General features: G+C 41.1%; 1 protein-coding gene across 1 annotated transcript in view; it reads left to right on the top strand.

Annotated features, from left to right (window-relative positions):
• Nucleotides 1–1,242: 1,242 nt before the first annotated feature.
• dnah5 (dynein, axonemal, heavy chain 5) overlaps nucleotides 1,243–18,088 on the top strand; it is a 372,198-nt gene continuing 355,352 nt past the window's right edge. Inside the window, exon 1 of the mRNA XM_048562706.2 lies at nucleotides 1,243–1,582. Coding sequence (XP_048418663.2) covers nucleotides 1,451–1,582 — 132 coding nt within the window. The 5' untranslated portion in view covers nucleotides 1,243–1,450. The remainder of the gene's footprint in view (nucleotides 1,583–18,088) is intronic.

The following is an 18,088-nucleotide window of genomic DNA, read 5'->3' as shown; positions in this document are numbered from 1 at the left end:
GCCAGACCCACTATCAACATCCTTGGGATTAATTTCTTTGCTGTATCTAGATTGTGATCCAAGATCATCTGGGAAATGTTAAGATTTTCTATACTTCATATAAGGAACTCGTTTATATAATCTCAACAGGTTTTCATGCAATTCCTGCACATCTTGCAACAATATTTTCCCAAAAATATTTGTGAAGATGGGCTCATTGGTTTTTTGGATAAGTAGTCTCTAAAAATAATGATGTGAATTTGTATTTCCAAGGAGAGGATTATGGAAGTAGAGTTTTTTAAAAACTTGGACCTTCCCTCTACTCGCCGACTTAAATTACCTTTTGTTTTCCTCCTGTTATTTGTACATGGTGGATGGGCTTTGGTGAGTCAGGAGGGGAGTTAATTGCTACAGTATTCCTAGTCTCTGACCTGTTCTTGCAACCATTGTATTTACATGTCAAGTCCAGTTGAGCTTCTGACCAATGGTCCCCCCAGGATGGCCAATGGTCACCCCTCCTGAGGAACTCAGAGATGGCAACACAATTGAAACAATGTAGCAGATGATTGTGGCCTACTGAATTAACTTTCTATCGGTAACCACAAAACAGAATAGGATGTGAGAAATTGACGCTGGTAGCAATGAAACCACTAACTGTTTAGGTAGTAGAGTTGGTCCAGACAACCCAGTAGGTATGAGATTCATGACACTGAGGTGTCACCAGAGCAGAAATGGCATATGTTGTGGCACCAGAGTAATGTATGTAGTGAGTACAGTAAGTCCAACACTTACTAGTCCCTTCAACAATGCTTTGCTCACAACAATTCTGCTGGATCTGCTGGACTGAAACCATCCGTTGATCCTCCTCAAGCGTTAAGTGCGTTTACGTTTTGAACGCTGTTTCCCTAAACCAGCGTGGTTAAGTTTTCTTGAGTGGAGTCGGCGGGGGCAGGGGTGGGATGAGGAGATCCACAATAGTTGCCTTTTTAGTTGCCACTTTAACGCCCTCAGCCTTCTAATTGGTAGAGAAAGGATGGGGAGCGGGTTAAGGAGAAATCTCCTACTGCCAGCAGTGCAACTAACACAGGGACATTAGAGACTCCACCTGTTTTATTGGGATATAAAGTTAAGTACGCGGTGGCGGTGAATGTTGTGCGTCAATTTTGTGGCTTTCCCGCGACCGGGAACCCCCTGCAGCGCGGCCGTTGCCTGGATACTAATCCTGTTGTCTGGCCAGGTTTTCTGAGATGCGGTGAAGTGGAACAGCCCGAGGTGGGGGGTGGGGGAAACTAAGAACTTCTTTCAACACTGTGCAAGTGGAACCAAACCCGAGCTCAAACAAATAACCGAATTCAACTTGGTGCCAGGGAGATTACCCGCTGCCGACTGCCCACAAAGTTACAGCCGGTGGACAGGGCAACATGGCCTCAGGCTGCCTCCCGCTGCCTTCAGACAGTCAGTGAGAGCTGCAATGCAAGTGCGGGGAATGGAGGAGAGCCGGGGACACCGGAGGATCATCCGTGCGGCCAATGCCGGAGTCGTATCCCTTAGGAACAGAGTCTCTCAACCCCTGTCACCGGGAGAGAATAGAAAAGAGATTAAGGTTTGTCGAGAATCTGCTTCAATTTTTAATTTAAAAAATATGACTGAACTACCAAATTATGTTGTCTTGATTTTGTTTTCTCTTTTTTGGGTTTGTCGTTGGTGGCAAGGGGCCGGGCACCCAACACCTCGCTTTGAGAAATTGTCCCCTTGGACTAAGTTTCACCACGTTGTTTTTCTCTCCCTCTCCTAATTACGTTTGGATAAACAATTTAATCACTTGATAGATCTCGGGTTCAATTCTGAGCATATCAGATGGATGCCAATCCTTTGGGATAAAATGCCAAGAAGATTTACTATAATGTTCCAGAGACGAGGGACTTCATTTATTTGGAGATACCGAAGACTTAGGCTGTTCTTCTTAGAGTATAAAAGTTTTTTTTAGGATGATTTAATAGCTGGGCGTTCAAGATAGAAAACAGATAGAATAAATAAGGAGGAACAGTTTCTATTGGAGTGGAGTGGAGTCAGCAATCGGGACGCAAATTTAAAGAAACTGAGAGAAGAAATAGAGAGATCAAGCAAAATATTTTTACAGAACGTATTGTTATGATCTGGAATAATGTCTGAATAGTTGGTGGCAACAAGTTCTGTTGTCGTTGTCATTAGGGGATTGTTTGAAACAGTAACATTTCAGATCTCTGGGGATAGAGGAGAGCTGTGGGACTAATTGTTCAAAAAGGCGGTACGGATGCGAGGGCCTGAGTAGAACCTCTTCGTTCTGGATGATTCCAGTTGCTCTGTCATTTAGAACTCAAACTCTTGGATGTCATTCGAACGTACAGTTTTGGGTACATTGTCCAGATAGCACATTCACGTTTCTGATAGTATTAGACATAAGGAAACAATTGATACATGCCTGCCATTGGGTCATATTTATCTAACTAATTTTCAAAGGAATTGGAATACATAGAAATCTTTCGTTCATTCCGTGTAACTGTTACACAACGGGTGTTAGCCTGTTTCTAGTGAGCAATTTTATGAATTTGCACTCATAGAAGAGCATAAAGGAAATTCATTGGTGTATTTCACATGATCTTCCATCCAGGAGTGTGAATTCATAAAATGAATCGATTGATGTTGTCTCAATTTTTTTCTCTTCCAGTTTTATTGGCACATCTGCGTGTTCACCCTGCTCCCTGTAAGGATTCTATTCCATCCTCCCAGCTTTTCCATCTCTGTGGCATCTGTTCTGATGAGCCACCTTTTACAGACAGGCCTCAGGCATTTCTGACCCATCTGAAGATTCCCTCCTACCATGGTTGATAGGGCACTCAGCTATCTCCATCCCATTTCCCCTCTTCTGCTCTTGTCACTTCCTTTCACAACCACAATAACAATAGGGCCCCTCCTGTCCTCAATTCCCATCCCATTGGCTTCTTCAAGGGATCACAAGCTGCCATTTCCACCATCTCCTGTGGGATGCTACCACCAGACACACTTCTCCTCTCCTCCCTTCTCAACTTGCCTTCAGAGTACCATGATCTACTCCTCCTCTACTCCCAATACTACCCCAGACTGTCACAGCAACTTCCCATGCAATCTCTGAAGGTGTAATACCTGCTCGTTTGCGCCCCAGACACACCTTTCAGGTGAAGCAGCAAATTAATTGCACTATCTATAATTGCTGCTGACAGTGCCGTCTCCTTTACATTGGGGAGATGAAATGCAGACTGATTGACTGCTTTGCAGAACACTTACGTCTGCAAAAAAGACTCCACACTTACAGTTTCCTGCCATTTCAGCAACATGCAGCTGTTTCCCATGATGATATGTTTGTCTCAAGTCTGCTGCAGTGCTCCAGCAAAGCTCAAAGCAAGCTGGAGGAACATTACTTCATCTTCTGGTTAGGAACTTTACAGCCTTCAGGGCTCAACATTGAGTTTAAAAATTTCAGAACATCAACTCTTGATCATAATCCACTCCAGGTAACAACTGTTGAGTAGCATAGAACTTCTTAACTTTTATTAAAAAGTAAAAAACAACTAAAAGCCTTTCTAATAAAATGCAATTTATTTAGAATTTTCTTTCCGAGAAACATTTAAATTATAATTTCTACATTCTCTACATCTGAACAGTGAAGATAATAATACTAGGGCTAACTAAATGATTGCTACAACAACACTGTCACAATAACGCTGTCTTAAACTAACACTTCCCTGCAATCCTTAGACAATTATTATCAGAACCAATGATCATTTTCCTTGCTTTCAGAAGATTTTTATTTAATCATTACATGTAGAACCTTTTTCAACACAATAAAGATTTCCATTTGGTGGTCTACAGCATTTCATGCAAAATTGGTTTTTGTTTCTGGATGTACTGAGGTTACAGTTTTGTCTTTCAGATGGTCCACAGAAAGCAAAATCTATAAAGGGCACCTTAAGATTGAATGTGATATCTTTGAAGGAATAAAGATTGAATGTTCTCAACAATGCTTGGATGATGTAGAATCAAGCAAACAATAAATTCATAACATAAAGCAAAGAATTACGGATGCTGGGGGTTTAAAACACATAAAAACAGGAATTGCTGGAGAAACTTAGCAGGTCTGGCAGCATCTGTGGACCAAAAAGGGTGTTAAGATTTTGAGTCCAGTGACCCTTCTTTAGAACTAGAAGTAGCTAGGAAAAGGTCCTACTTTATACTGGAACAGGGGGTTGGAGAACAGAAGAAGTGAGCAGATAGATGGAGATGAAGCCCAGAGTGAGAGAGAAAAAAGCATAGGCAAAAGGATTGTTGATAAGCAAGAGATAATATGCTAGTAGATTCTAAGACAGTAGGAAGAAATAGAAGTTAAATCTGTGACAATTGGGCCTAAAAGTGGTTGAACATGAATTGGCTATGCTGAAAGCAGCCCATTTCATTATTGGACCTGGATACTTGCATTTTATGAGAAAGATTTTTTAGCATATTTTACTTTTTAAATAATGCTTTCATCGTATACCGTAGACTGAGTTAATTACGTGCAATGTAGAATGACATGGGTCATGCTCTTTGCTATAATTTACAGTCAAATTTAGATAATTTAAGTATTGAGAATATGTAAAGAAAACAAATGTTAGGATGGTGCTGGCCTGAATGGAATTCCACTTTCAGTTGTAACATGACTAAGTCGGACCAGGTCTATCATTTCCAAGTTTTACTGTTTATTTCCCTTCTTCTGTTGCTATGATGTCAGTGGATCTTACGTGTCTGTTTTGTTATAATTTGATGAACTTCCTCTATTGGATAGGCTGATGTGTTTTTTTTAAAGATTAGATTAGCTTACGTATAGTGTGGAAACAGGCCCTTCGGCCCAACAAATCCACACCACCCCTTGAAGCATCCCACCCCCCTATAACCCACACAACCCTGAACACGATGGGCAATTTCTCATGGTCAATCCACCTAGCCTGCACATCTTTGGACTGTGGGAGGAAACCAGAGCGTCCGGAGGAAACCCACGTAGATACAGGGAGAATGTGCAAACTCCCCACGGTCGCCCGAGGCTGGAATCGAACCCAGGTCCCTGGTGCTGTGAGTCTGCAGTGCCAACCACTGAGCCAACGTGCCACCCTATGATGTTTGTATATTTATGGTGTAATGAACAGGCAGTGTTAGCTAAAGTTACTTTCTAAACTGAACAATGGAGCTTTAAATACATGTGTAAATAAGTGATGGATGCCATTCTATTGTCACAGCAGTATGTACAAATTGAGATGATCAAATACTTAATTAAGAAGTTCTATGATACTCAGTCATTGACAGCTAGAGCAGGGCTGGTATTTTTCTGCAGAGGGCAGTCAAATGGTATTGAAAAATAGACCACAAGCTGATACTGAGTTGACGTGGAAGGCATGGAGAGTGGGTGGGAATGTTATGAAGTTAGTCTGTGGGATATTGGCCTAATTGGGGGCAGGGGGGAGAGAGTGGTGGAGAGTGTCTTGTGATGTAGTGGCCCTTGGCTGCCTCTGAGCAAGAATCACACTCCAGGATTTGATGGCCACGAAAGGTGCATTCACAATGTGCCAAACAGGGTGATAATCAACCTCCAGCTCCTTACAATATGGATATCGCAGACTGTAGGAGCCGGAGACTGGAACTGTTGGTGTTTGCTGTTCAACAGTTCCGTCAGATTTAAAGATTCCATGTTCAGGTTCTTGGCACAATTTATTCTGTAGCATGCATCTTCCTTACTTTTATGGATTTACAGAGAGAGAACTACTTGCATTGCAACAGCAACTGTCTGATGCTCGGTGGCAAAAGTAATTCTTTCAGGGCTCCTTAGCTCTCCTTTTAAAACCCTTATTCTGTTTGTTTCACTATCACCTTTTCTTTTTGTCTGTAAGTGTAGAAGTATAAGAACAGAAGGAAACCATTAATCTCTTGGAGCCTGTGCTGTCATTCTAGATCATGATTGATCATCTCCTCATTGCCACTTTCATGCATTATCTCCAAAATGTCATCAGTTCTGTCCAGATGCGCCACACCTTGGTGTGACAATTTTTCTGTCCAAGACTGCAAGAATTTACAGTGTTGTGAACACAGCCCAGTCCGTCACACAAACCAGCTTTCCATCCATATTTTCTGTTGCCTATATTCAAAGACCCTTCCCATCCCAATTATACTCTTGTCCACCCTCTTCCATCAAGCAGAGGATATAATAGTTTGAAAAAATGTGCCAACAAATTCAAGAACTGCTTCTTCCTTGCTGTTATCAAACTTTTGAACAGACCTGTCAAATGTTAAAATTGATCTCTCTGTCCACCTTCTCTCTCGCTGTAATACTGTATTCTTCATTCTGTTCTATTACCCTGATATACTCGTGTATGGTATCATCTGCCTGAATAGCGCACAAAATAATACTTTTCACTATTTCAGTACATGTGACAATTGTAAATCAAATCATGTTAGATCTCTGTCCTAAACTTGCTCAATGATTGAGTTTCCACAACCATCTATAGTACAGGATTTCAAAGATTCACCACTCTCTTAGTGAAGAAATTTCCCTTCACCTCAGTCCTGAAAGTCCTGCTGTTTTCTTGAGATTATCTTTCTTGGTTCTAGAGTCACCACCCTATAAGAATTTTGTAAATTTCAACGAGATCACCCTTTATTCTTTGAAACTCTGGAACATACAGATTCAGATTCACCAATAGCTTCTCATAATTCAGCTGCCGTCAGGATTAATCTGATGAACTTCCGTTGCACTGACCCTGTGGCAAGTATATAGAACATAGAACATAGAACAGTACAGCACAGAACAGGCCCTTCAGCCCACGATGTTGTGCCGACCATTGATCCTCATGTATGCACCCTCAAATTTCTGTGCCCATATGCATGTCCAGCAGTCTCTTAAATGACCCCAATGACCTTGCTTCCACAACTGCTGCTGGCAACACATTCCATGCTCTCACAACTCTCTGTGTAAAGAACCCGCCTCTGACATCCCCTCTATACTTTCCTCCAACCAGCTTAAAACTATGACCCCTCGTGTTAGCCATTTCTGCCCTGGGAAATAGTCTCTGGCTATCAACTCTATCTATGCCTCTCATTATCTTGTATACCTCAATTAGGTCCCCTCTCCTCCTCCTTTTCTCCAATGAAAAAAGTCCGAGCTCAGTCAACCTCTCTTGATAAGATAAGCCCTCCAGTCCAGGCAGCATCCTGGTAAACCTCCTCTGAACCCTCTCCAAAGCATCCACATCTTTCCTATAATAGGGCGCCCAGAACTGGACGCAGTATTCCAAGTGCGTTCTAACCAAAGTTTTATAGAGCTGCAACAAGATCTGATGACTCTTAAACTCAATCCCCCTGTTAATGAAAGCCAAAACACCATATGCTTTCTTAACAACCCTGTCCACTTGGGTGGCCATTTTAAGGGATCTATGTATCTGCACACCAAGATCCCTCTGTTCCTCCACACTGCCAAGAATCCTATCCTTAATCCTGTACTCAGCTTCCAAATTCGACCTTCCAAAATGCATCACCTCGCATTTATCCAGGTTGAACTCCATCTGCCACCTCTCAGCCCATCTCTGCATCCTGTCAATGTCCCGCTGCAGCCTACAACAGCCCTCTATACTGTCAACAACACCTCCAACCTTTGTGTCATCTGCAAACTTGCTGACCCATCCTTCAATCCCCTCATCCAAGTCATTAATAAAAATTACAAACAGTAGAGGCCCAAGGACAGAGCCCTGTGGAACACCACTCACCACTGACTTCCAGGCAGAATATTTTTCTTCTACTACCACTCTCTGCCTTCTGTTGGCCAGCCAATTCTGTATCCAGACAGCTAAGTTCCCCTATATCCCATTCTTCCTGACCTTCTGAATGAGCCTACCATGGGGAACCTTATCAAATGCCTTACTGAAGTCCATATACACCACATCCACAGCTCGACCCTCATCAACTTTTCTAGTCATATCTTTCATTAGATCATAAGAGCACACAAATTAATCCTGATGAGTCTCATCAAGGCTACATGCAAGTGCAGCAAGACATCTTTATCTCTATGCCAAATTCCCTCATAAGTGAACCCAAAATATCATTGCCTTTCTGATTGCTTGCTTACAAATGTTTTTTTTTATGCCAAAATGATGGTATTACACTTATTTGCATTATGTACCATCTGTCATTTTCAAGCCTACTCAGTCTGTTCAAATCCTCTTCAAACCTCCCTATATCCTCCTCATAACTTGTGTTTCCACCCACTTTGATGTCACCAGTAAATTTGGAAAAATTGCATTTGTCCCCATGTCCAGATCATTTAAAAAAATTATGAACTGTTGTGAATCTAGCATTGATTATTGCAGTACTCCAATAGGAACTCCCTTCCATCCTGAGAAAGATTTATTTATAACTACTATTTATTTGCTGTCTATTAATAAATTCTCAATCCATTCTGCTACATAGTCACTGATCCTATACAGTCTTATGTTTTCTTAATCCCTAGTATGGGGCCTCATCAAAAGCCTTAAGAAAATTCAAATGCATGATTCTACTGGTTCTCCTTTGTTTATGCCACATGTTACATCTTCAAAAAATTGCAACAAGTTTGTCAAACAAGATTTCCCTTTTACTAAATGTTTAGTTATCACATCCATTATTTAGATTCTAACAGTTTCCTAAAGCGGTGACAAATTAGCCGGTCTATATTTTTCCACTCTCTCTTCCTCTCTTCTTAAATAGTAGAGTTACATTTGCTACCTTAATGTCTGCAGGAACCTTGACAGAATCTATAGAATTGTGAAAGTTAACCGCTGATGTATTCCACTATCTTGCTCCTTCCTTCAATGCTCTAGGATAAAGTCCATTTCGTCCAGGAAACTTAGCAAATGTCAGATTTTTTTTCAAAAATTGCTTCCTAACTAATACTAATTTCTTTTAGCTCTTCAGTTATACAAGTCTCCTCGTCTCTTCGTTCTTTTGGAAGATGTCCTGTATCTTCTTCTATGAAAAAAAGTTGTAAAACAACCGCTTTACTTCTTTGCCATTTCCTTGAAAGAGGAAGGTGTACAAAGATTTAGAAGGGAGTAAAGATATATTTGGGAATATTTCCAAGCTTTGAGCTTAAACTCTATGGATTGTCTGATAGAGAAATTTGGTTCCTTTTGAATGAGTGACCCTAATCACAGTTTCCAGTACTCAGTGTATAGTAGCCCATGCAATCCAGTATGTCTGGGCAGAGACTCAGCAGCTTTCCAGTTAGGTGTAATCTATTGTTTAGTTGTAACATTATCTGGCAATGCCAGGGGTATTATTAAAGAAAGGAAATAAAATAATGCTGGAAACACTCCCATGTGGAGACAATAAAAGTAAAAATTTCTAGTATAGATCTTTAATCTGAAGTGACGATAAGATTACAGATTATGAGAATTTAAATAGGAATAGAACAAAATGAACGGATAAAAATACAATAACCACACAGACGAAATTAAACTGTAAGTTATGTAATACTTGTGAAACACAAGGGACTGAGCTGGTACTAAAAGTAAATAAATCAAAGACAAATAGAAATCACATTGTCAAAGAAGAAATTTCTCAAGTTAATTGGAATGCTTCTGAAACACTCAGAATATTGATTAATCATTTACGTATCATTGTACTGCTTACCTGAGCATACTGCTACAGGTTCCTGCAGGAAGAAAACCCTTCCTAGTGTTACAACTTGCAAAATGAATTAATTTCACATCTGTAGTGGTCTGAGTGCTATCAGGAGGATCTCGATCACAGCTCAGACAGTCTAACTTACCTGCCATCTGTCTTGGGATGGGGCCCCTTTACTCAAAGATGTTTCGTCAGAGGATTCCAGCGAAAAAATGCATTCATGCCAAATAATGAAGGCAGAAAAAATTAAGACATACTAACTGGAAATTATCAGTATATAAATAACAACAACTGTACTTAACTCTATCCTTTAAATAGGTCCTCTCTGAGTTATATATCCTGATATACAGTGAACATTCTGGAGTCAATTCTCCTGCAAAGCATAAACTGGGTGAATGGTGGGAAAGAAGGAAAGAATCAGAATGGGACATGTGCAAATTTCAGTGTGGCTGAACCAAATTTAAATTGCTGAGCAGCTTGTGCTAATTGTGCTCCAATTTAACAGCTTACTGCTTGGACTGGTCGGAAATCTTTATTCACAGACACTTCTTGTTAACAGACTGAAATACCTGAAAGGGAGCTGTTTATTTCAATAGTGCATTGAGGGCAATGATGAAGGCACTGAAGCTACAGGTAGGGTGACTTCAAGTGGGAGCTCAAGGTGCTCAGTAATGGTAAAGATGGTCCTAGATTAATTTAACAGCAAAAAAAAAATCCTCATCCCTTTTGATTGGTCGTGCGTGCCCAGGGAAACCTCATCACAAGATTAGAATGAGAAGACAAAGCAAGTAAATTCTGCAGTCAATGACCGCGTGATTTGACTGCGGTGTGGAAAAATAAAGAATAACCACATCAGGACTGCCTAGGTAAAAACCTTCTTAATATTGTTTTGATGCTCGATATTTTCTTGGGGTTTCAGACCTGTGATGGATACCCGGTTTATATAGTGTGCCCAGGTTCCTTCCCTTCCCTGTTTCCCTTGCCTGCCTCAGGCCAGAAAGCAGTGCTTCACTGCACATATTTCTGCTTTCACTCACACTGTTAAAGGCTATTTCCCTTACAACTAACTATCTCCTCTTCTTTGCCATATAATTGCTACTTCTTTATGTCATCATGCACAAATGATCGACTGAAATGTACGTTGTGAGACCTTTCAAACTTCATTTGTCCAAACATTGAGATTAGGAGTTGGGATGTTGTGTTATGGTTATACAGGACATTGGTGAGGCCACTTTTAGAATACTGTGTACAATTCTGGTTGCCCTTCTATAGGAAGGCTGTTGTTCAACTTGAAAAGATGCAGAAAAGATTTATAAAGATATTGCCAGGACTGGAGGGTTTGAGTTATAAGGAGAGGCTGAATAGCTGGGTCCTTTTTTTCTTGGAGTGTCAGAGGCTGATGGTTGGGGTTTATAAAATCATGTGGGCATGGATAGCATGAATAGCCAAGATCTTTTTCCTGAAGTGGGGGAGTCCAAAACTAGAAGGCATTGGTTCAAGGTGAGAGGGGAAAGATTAAAAAGAACCTGAGGGGAAACCTTTCCATGCAACTATGGAATGAGCTGCCTGAGGAAGTGGTGGAGACGGATATAATTATAACATTTTAAAGACATCTAGATGGGTATAAGAATAGAAAGGGTATAGAATGATATGGGTCAAATGTTGGCAAATGGGAATAGGTTAGTTTGGGATGTCTGGTCAGAGAGGATGAGTTGGACCAATGCGTCTATTTCTGGCTTCCGTCCTTCTCTTGGAGGAAGCTAGCAGATTGTAGAACTGGAATTTGTAAATAGGCATAGGTCTTGCCTCCATATAGATCTTGACATCATTGGATGAGGGTGCTGCAAATGTAAGTTGCAGAGTAACAGTACAAAATATTAGCGACAAGAAGGCTGAGGGTCAGATAAAAGACTGCCTAGGCCTTTATTTTTTCATTTTTCTTTTGATCTAACTCTCTTACATATGCATGTGACGTAACAACCTCATACTTCATGGTGCTGCACCGCAGCTGCTACTGCTGATATTACCACAATGTGCTGACCATGGAGGAGTCCACCTTCCAATTTAAATTTGCAGAGTTGATAGTTTGCAGGGCAACATAGGATGCCTTCCTCAGTCTGCGTGGTTAAAATGCCTGGAGTCTGATGGATTCAGAAAAAAGAGGAGTTGGATAGTAAACATAATGTAAGGATATCATGTTCATTGTCCAACTCCCCTTTTCCTCAGTCCATCGCAGACTCCTCCAAGTACTCCAGCTGTTGGTGAAAGATACAGCTCATTCTAAAATTCTTAGTGCACGTATCATCATTCCTTTTTTGCCCTGTCTAACAGTAGTCTAGGAGCACTTTCACTACATGGACTGCTGCAGTTCCCAAAGAAAGCCCGTTATCATGTTCTCAGGCATCTGCTGATTGGCCATAAATGCTGATCTTGTCAAAGACACCAACATCTGAGGAATGAATTTTTATAAAATCTTTTTCTTAGGTGAGGTGCTTAATATTTGTACCTCTGTCTTCAGTAAAGCCAGAATGCAAGCTGATCACTGGTGAGCTATGTTCAGAGCTGTCCTTTCCACGATCCACTTGTGCTATTGGTATCATGCTCCTCTAACTCAGTGTCACCTTGGAGCATATGATCACATCTATCAACACTGTAGCTGACCCTTCCCTGGAGTTTCGTCCTTCCAGCATTAGCATCCTTCAGGGCTATTGATACTGAAGCCATGAATGCTCAAAGTTTAGCTTTGGGAGAAAGCTGTAACCCTTTTAAGTTGCTGGAGAATATGCATCCTGCAGTAGTGTAATTTCCTTGCCATTTTAAGAGCACATTTTCAACCACAAATGTTTCCGATGTCTGAACCTTACAAACTATAATTAAATTCAGCTGAAGGTTAAATTGCGTCATTTCTGAAGAAGTGTAACTGGACCAGAAATATTATCTCTGTTTCCTGTCCACAGGTGCTGCCAGACTTTGAATTCATCCAACAATTTCTGTTTTTGTTATGAAATTAGGCTGATCCTGGAGTTGAGAGAGAGAGAGTTAATACATAGCAATACGTTTGAATGTGATTCATGTATATTTTCCACTTTGAACTGGATTTACAACAGGTCGAAAATTCTACATCTGTTTCAAAATCATTACTTTCAGTCTTAAACAGTAGCTGTTTAGAAAATTGTATGGTCATTTTAAAAAGTGTTGTTTGGTTGTAGGTGACACTGATTGGTTAAGATTGCATTTATTACCTTTACTAATTTATCATAAGGTGATAGTTGACCTTCTGCTTGAACTGCGGCAGTTCTACTGGTGATGATGCTCCCAAGTGCATTTTCCCATTGCAATTTGCATCGTTTAGAGTGGAGTACATTTATGCTGTTTTCTAATCTAATTTTGACAACCTTTCATGTAGATTTTTTCCTGATCTGTCCCCAGGTTAGATAGCATCATTGTGTTCAGCCACCTCCATCCTTACTACTTCTGTTATGTTATTTATGCAGAGTAGGTCATCTTACTCCCTACAGTTACTACAGAGGAAACGTCAAAGCAATGTTGTTACATAAAGCAGTTCTCCTCATTCGTCTGGTTCCAGCCATTTTCACCCTTCAGTTGCAGGACAGTTTTGAAGGTAAACAGCTGGCACCTGAGAATCTTTTCCCTGAACCATGAAGTTCTCAGTATGCGTTCTGTTGTGCACTTGCTGTTAGTTTTGGCTATGTTTTAGCATTTTCACTTATGAAATAGAAGGTTATTTGTGCAAACATTACCCTGGGGTATTGAGCAGTCGTACTGACAGTCTTTATTGTGTGTTATGTTGTCTTTCCATGACGTAATTAGCCACATAAATACTCTCAGCTGAGCATCAAAAGATTTGGTGGCAGACCTTTGGAGAATGAGTTCTGTACCTAGCTTGCTAAAATCTATTCCTTACTAACACGAAAATGGATTATCTTGTCATTAATGTCAGTACTGTGTGTGTGAAATTCTGATATGTGCTTCTTCATTACAATGGTCATTGGTGCTTTCACTTCCAGTTGATCTGCTTTGGTGTGTGCTGCATGTAACCTTTCTGTTCTTATATCATCTCACCTTATCAGAATAACATTCTGTTCCTTTGTCCTTCATCTATTTACCAACCTATCCCTTAAATGTGTCCACATTCTTTGCTTTTGCCATTCCAAATGGTAATGAGTTAGACTCCCTCCTAACTGGACAGCTTTTTATGTCTACCCCATCAAACTCCATCCTAAGTTGAAAGATATCTCAGGTCATCTTTCAGTCTTTTTTCCTCTTTATATAAAAGCCCGAGTATTTCCCTCTCTGCTGTCTTTGTAAATCTTTTTTGCACTTTCTACAGTGCTTCTCAAAAAGAATTGTTGATAAAGTAAATATACAATAATTTGCACATAGCAGTCGCCATCTAGAAAAACAGGACTGTTCTTGTCTGTTAGCTGTATTCATTGCTTAAGAGGTGGTTTCTGCTACGTTGGAAAGTTTAAGCGTAAATTGTGTGATCATTTTCTGGAAAACCTTTGCTACATCTGCAAACAGAAGCCAAGCATTTTTGCCTGATCTGTCCCCAGGTTAGATAGCATCATTGTGTTCAGCCACCTCCATCCTTACTACTTCTGTTATGTTATTTATGCAAAGTAGGTCATCTTACTCCCTACAGCTACAGTCTTTCATTTTGTGTACTCTTCTTCATTCTGACCTTGCTGCTTGATGTCCACAAAGAAGAATGATAATGGTAAGGGATTCTGTAATTCGAGGGACAAATAGCATCCTTTGTGAGCAGGATCAAAAGTCCTGGGTGGACTGTTGCCTACCTGGTGCCAAAGTGAAGGATATCTTGAGTCAGCTTGAAAGAATGCTGAAGAGGGAGGGGGAGCATCCAGTTGTTGTGGTTCTTGTTGACACCAACAGTGTCGGCAAGAGGTCCTGATCAGGAATTAGGAACAAAATTTAAAAACAGGACCTCAAAGATTATAATCACTGGATGACTACCCAAGCCATGTGCAAATTGGCAAAGACATAAAAAGATTAGAGTAATAAGCATGTATCTAAAGGAACGACTTGGGAAAGAGGGGTTCCATTTTGTGGGGCACTGGCATCAATATTGGGACAGAGAGGACTGTACTATCAGGACAGGCTCCACCTGAACAGATCTGGGTCCAAGGTCCTAGCAGAAAGGCTGAATAGGGCATTCAGAAGGACTTTAACCTTTTTACAGTAGAGGTTATTATAACCTCAGTACAGGTTATTAAAGTTTCCAGAACAAGTAATAGAACAGAGTACAGCAATGGTCAGGAATATAACTTAAGGCACAGCAGATGAATGGTTAAGTGTGAGATGGGGAACAGTCAATACTGAATTGAGGGTATTGTACTCAAATGCACACAGTCTACAAAACAACATAAATGAGATTGTCAAGCAGTTTAAAATTGGCAGATTGGATTAGATTCCCTACAGTGTGGGAACAGGCCCTTCGGCCCAACAAATCCACACCGCCCCATGCAGCATCCCACGCAGACCCATCCCCCTGTGACCCACACACCCCTGAACACTACGGGCAATTTAGCATGGCCAATCCACCTAGCCTGCGCATCTTTGGACTGTGGGAGGAAACCGGAGCACCCAGAGGAAACCCACGCAGATACGGGGAGAATGTGCAAACTCAGCACAGACAGTCACCCGAGGCTGGAATTGAACCAGGTCCCTGGTGCTGTGAGGCTGCAGTGCTAACCACTGAGCCACTGTGTGGCCCTGATACTGTATTTTGAGTATCACAGAGACGCGGTTGCAAGGGGATCAGGACTGGGAACTAAATATACAAGGATACTGTTGAAAAGATGGGCAGATGGGCAAAGGGAGTACGGCTGCCTTGTTAGTAAGAAATAACATTAAATTGATAGCAAGAAGTGATATAGAGTTGGTGATGTCAAATCTGTATGGTTAGAGTTGAAGGACTGCAAAAGAAAAAAGTCATGTGAGGCCCCCAAGCAGTAGTCAGGATGTAGGGCTGAAAATAAATCAGGAGATGGAAAGGGCATGTAAGAAAAGCATGATAACAATAATCATGGGGGACTTCAATATGCAGGTGAACTGGGAAAATCAAGTTTGGAGCAGATCCTGAGTAAAGGAATTTGTGGAATATCTATAAGACAGATGGTTCTTTTGGAGCAGCTTGTGGTAAAGGCCCACAAGGGAACAGGCATTTCTGGACTTGGTAATGTGTAATGAGGCAGACTTGATTAGGGAACTTAAGGTGAAGGAACTCCCCTAGGGACAAAGACCACAATATGGTAAAATTCGCTTATAGTTTGAGAAGGAGAAGATGGGATCAGATGTAACGGTATTATAATTGAGTAGAGGTAACATCGGGTAAAAGCCGGCCAAAGTTGACTGGAAGGGGAACCTAGCAGGGTAGAAAGTGGAACAGCAATGTTAGGTGTTCCTGAGGGTAATTTGAGATGCTCAGCAGAAGTGCAACTCGGTGAAGGAGAAACATAGTAAGGTGAGGATGAAAAAACCATGGCTGACAAGGGAAGTCAAAGTCAGCATAAAAGAAAAAGAAAATGTGTACAATGAGAGAAGATTAGTGAGAAGCCAGAGTTTTGGGAAGTCTTTAAAAACTGGCAAAGGATAAATGAAACAGCAATAACAGATGAAATTTGAGTGTTAAGCCAGCTAGTAATGTAAAAGAAGATTACGAGGGTTTTTCAGATATCCAATAAGTAAGAGAGGCAAGAATGGATATTTGACTACTGGAAAATAATGCTGGAGAAGTAGTAATGGGAACGAAGGATTAGTAGAGGAACTGAATGGGTACTTACCATCAGTCTTCATTGAAGAAGATACTGGTAGCGTACCAGAGCTTCAAGAGATTCAGTGGAAAGAGGTGAGCATAGTGGCCATCATAAAGCAGTGTTTCGGTAGACACAAAAAGAACTTAAGATAATTAGGCAGACCAGATGGACTCCATCTCAGAGTTCTGAGGGAGATAGCTGGGGAGATTGTTGAGGTGTTAGTGGTGATCTTGCAGGGATCACTGGTGTCGGGAAGGGTCCGAGTGGACTGGAAAATATTTATTGTAAAAGCCCTGTTTAAGAAGGGGAGAGGCAGAAATTATAGGCCGCTTAGCAACTTTGGTCATTGGTAAGATTTTGCAGTCCATTATTAAGGATGAGATTGCAGAGTATTTGGACGTAAACAGTAAAATAGGACTGAGTCAGCATGACTTCATCAAGGCTTGACAAAAATGCTAGAATTCTTTAAGAAAGTAACAAGCAAGTTAGACAAAAGAGACCGAGTGGATATGATCTATTTGGATTTCCAGAAGGCCTTGACAAGGTGCCATACATGAGGATGCAAAATAAGATTAGAATTTGTGGTTTCAGGGACAAGGTATTTGCATTGATAGAAAATTGGCTGACTGTAGAAGACAGAGAATGGGCACAAACGGTTCTTTTTCAGGATGGCAGCTGGTGACCAATGGAGTGCCGCAGGGGTCTATAATTTGGACCACAACTATTCAAGCTACCCATTAACGATTTAGATGAAGGAACTGAGAATATTGTGGCTACACTTCCAGATGATGTAAAGATAGGTGGAGGGACAACTAGTATTGAGGAATTTGGGAGGCTGCAGAAGGACTTAGATAGGCAAAGACAGTGGGCAAATAAGTGGCAGGTGGCATAAAATGAGAGAAAGTTTGAGGTGATGCACTTTGGTAGGATTATTTTCTAAATGAGGAAAACGTTTGGAAATCTGAAACACAAAGGAATTTGTGAGTCCTACTTGAGGATTCTCGTAAGGTTAATATGCAAGTTCAGTTGGCAGGTAGGAAGGCAAATGAAATATTAGCATTCCTTTTGAGAGGACTAGAATACAAGGCCAGGGAGGCTGTAGTCAGGCTGCATTTGGAATGTTATGAGCTTTTTTGGGGCCTGCATCAAAGGAAGGATGTGCTCATCTTGGAGGAGTCCAGAGAGGATTCATAAGAAAGGCTTTGGGAATGGAGGGTGTGTCATATGAGGAGTTGTTGAGGAATTTTGGCCGGTAGTTGATGGAGTTTGAAAGGATGAGGGGGGATCTGATTGAAACTTACAGTGTACTGAGAGGTCTGAATATAGTGAATATGGATAAGATGTTTCCAATAGTGCTAGAGACTAGGACTGAGGGCACCACCTCAATGTGAAGTGATGACCATTTAGAACTGAGATGAGGAGATATTTTTTCGGCCAGAGTGAAAGAGCTATACAGCATGGAAACAGACCCTTTGGTTGGACTTGCCAACGCCAACCAGATATCCGAAATTAATCTAGCCCCAATTGCCGGCATTTGGCTCATATCCCTGTAAACCCTTCCTGTTCATGTACCCATCCAGATGCCTTTTAAAAGTTGTAATTGTACCAGCCCC

Source organism: Stegostoma tigrinum, chromosome 2, assembly GCF_030684315.1.
Source record: "Stegostoma tigrinum isolate sSteTig4 chromosome 2, sSteTig4.hap1, whole genome shotgun sequence".
NCBI classification, from domain to species: domain Eukaryota; kingdom Metazoa; phylum Chordata; class Chondrichthyes; order Orectolobiformes; family Stegostomatidae; genus Stegostoma; species Stegostoma tigrinum.
The sequence above is the reverse complement of the archived record's forward strand: the minus strand, read 5'-3'. Positions and strand labels throughout refer to the sequence as shown.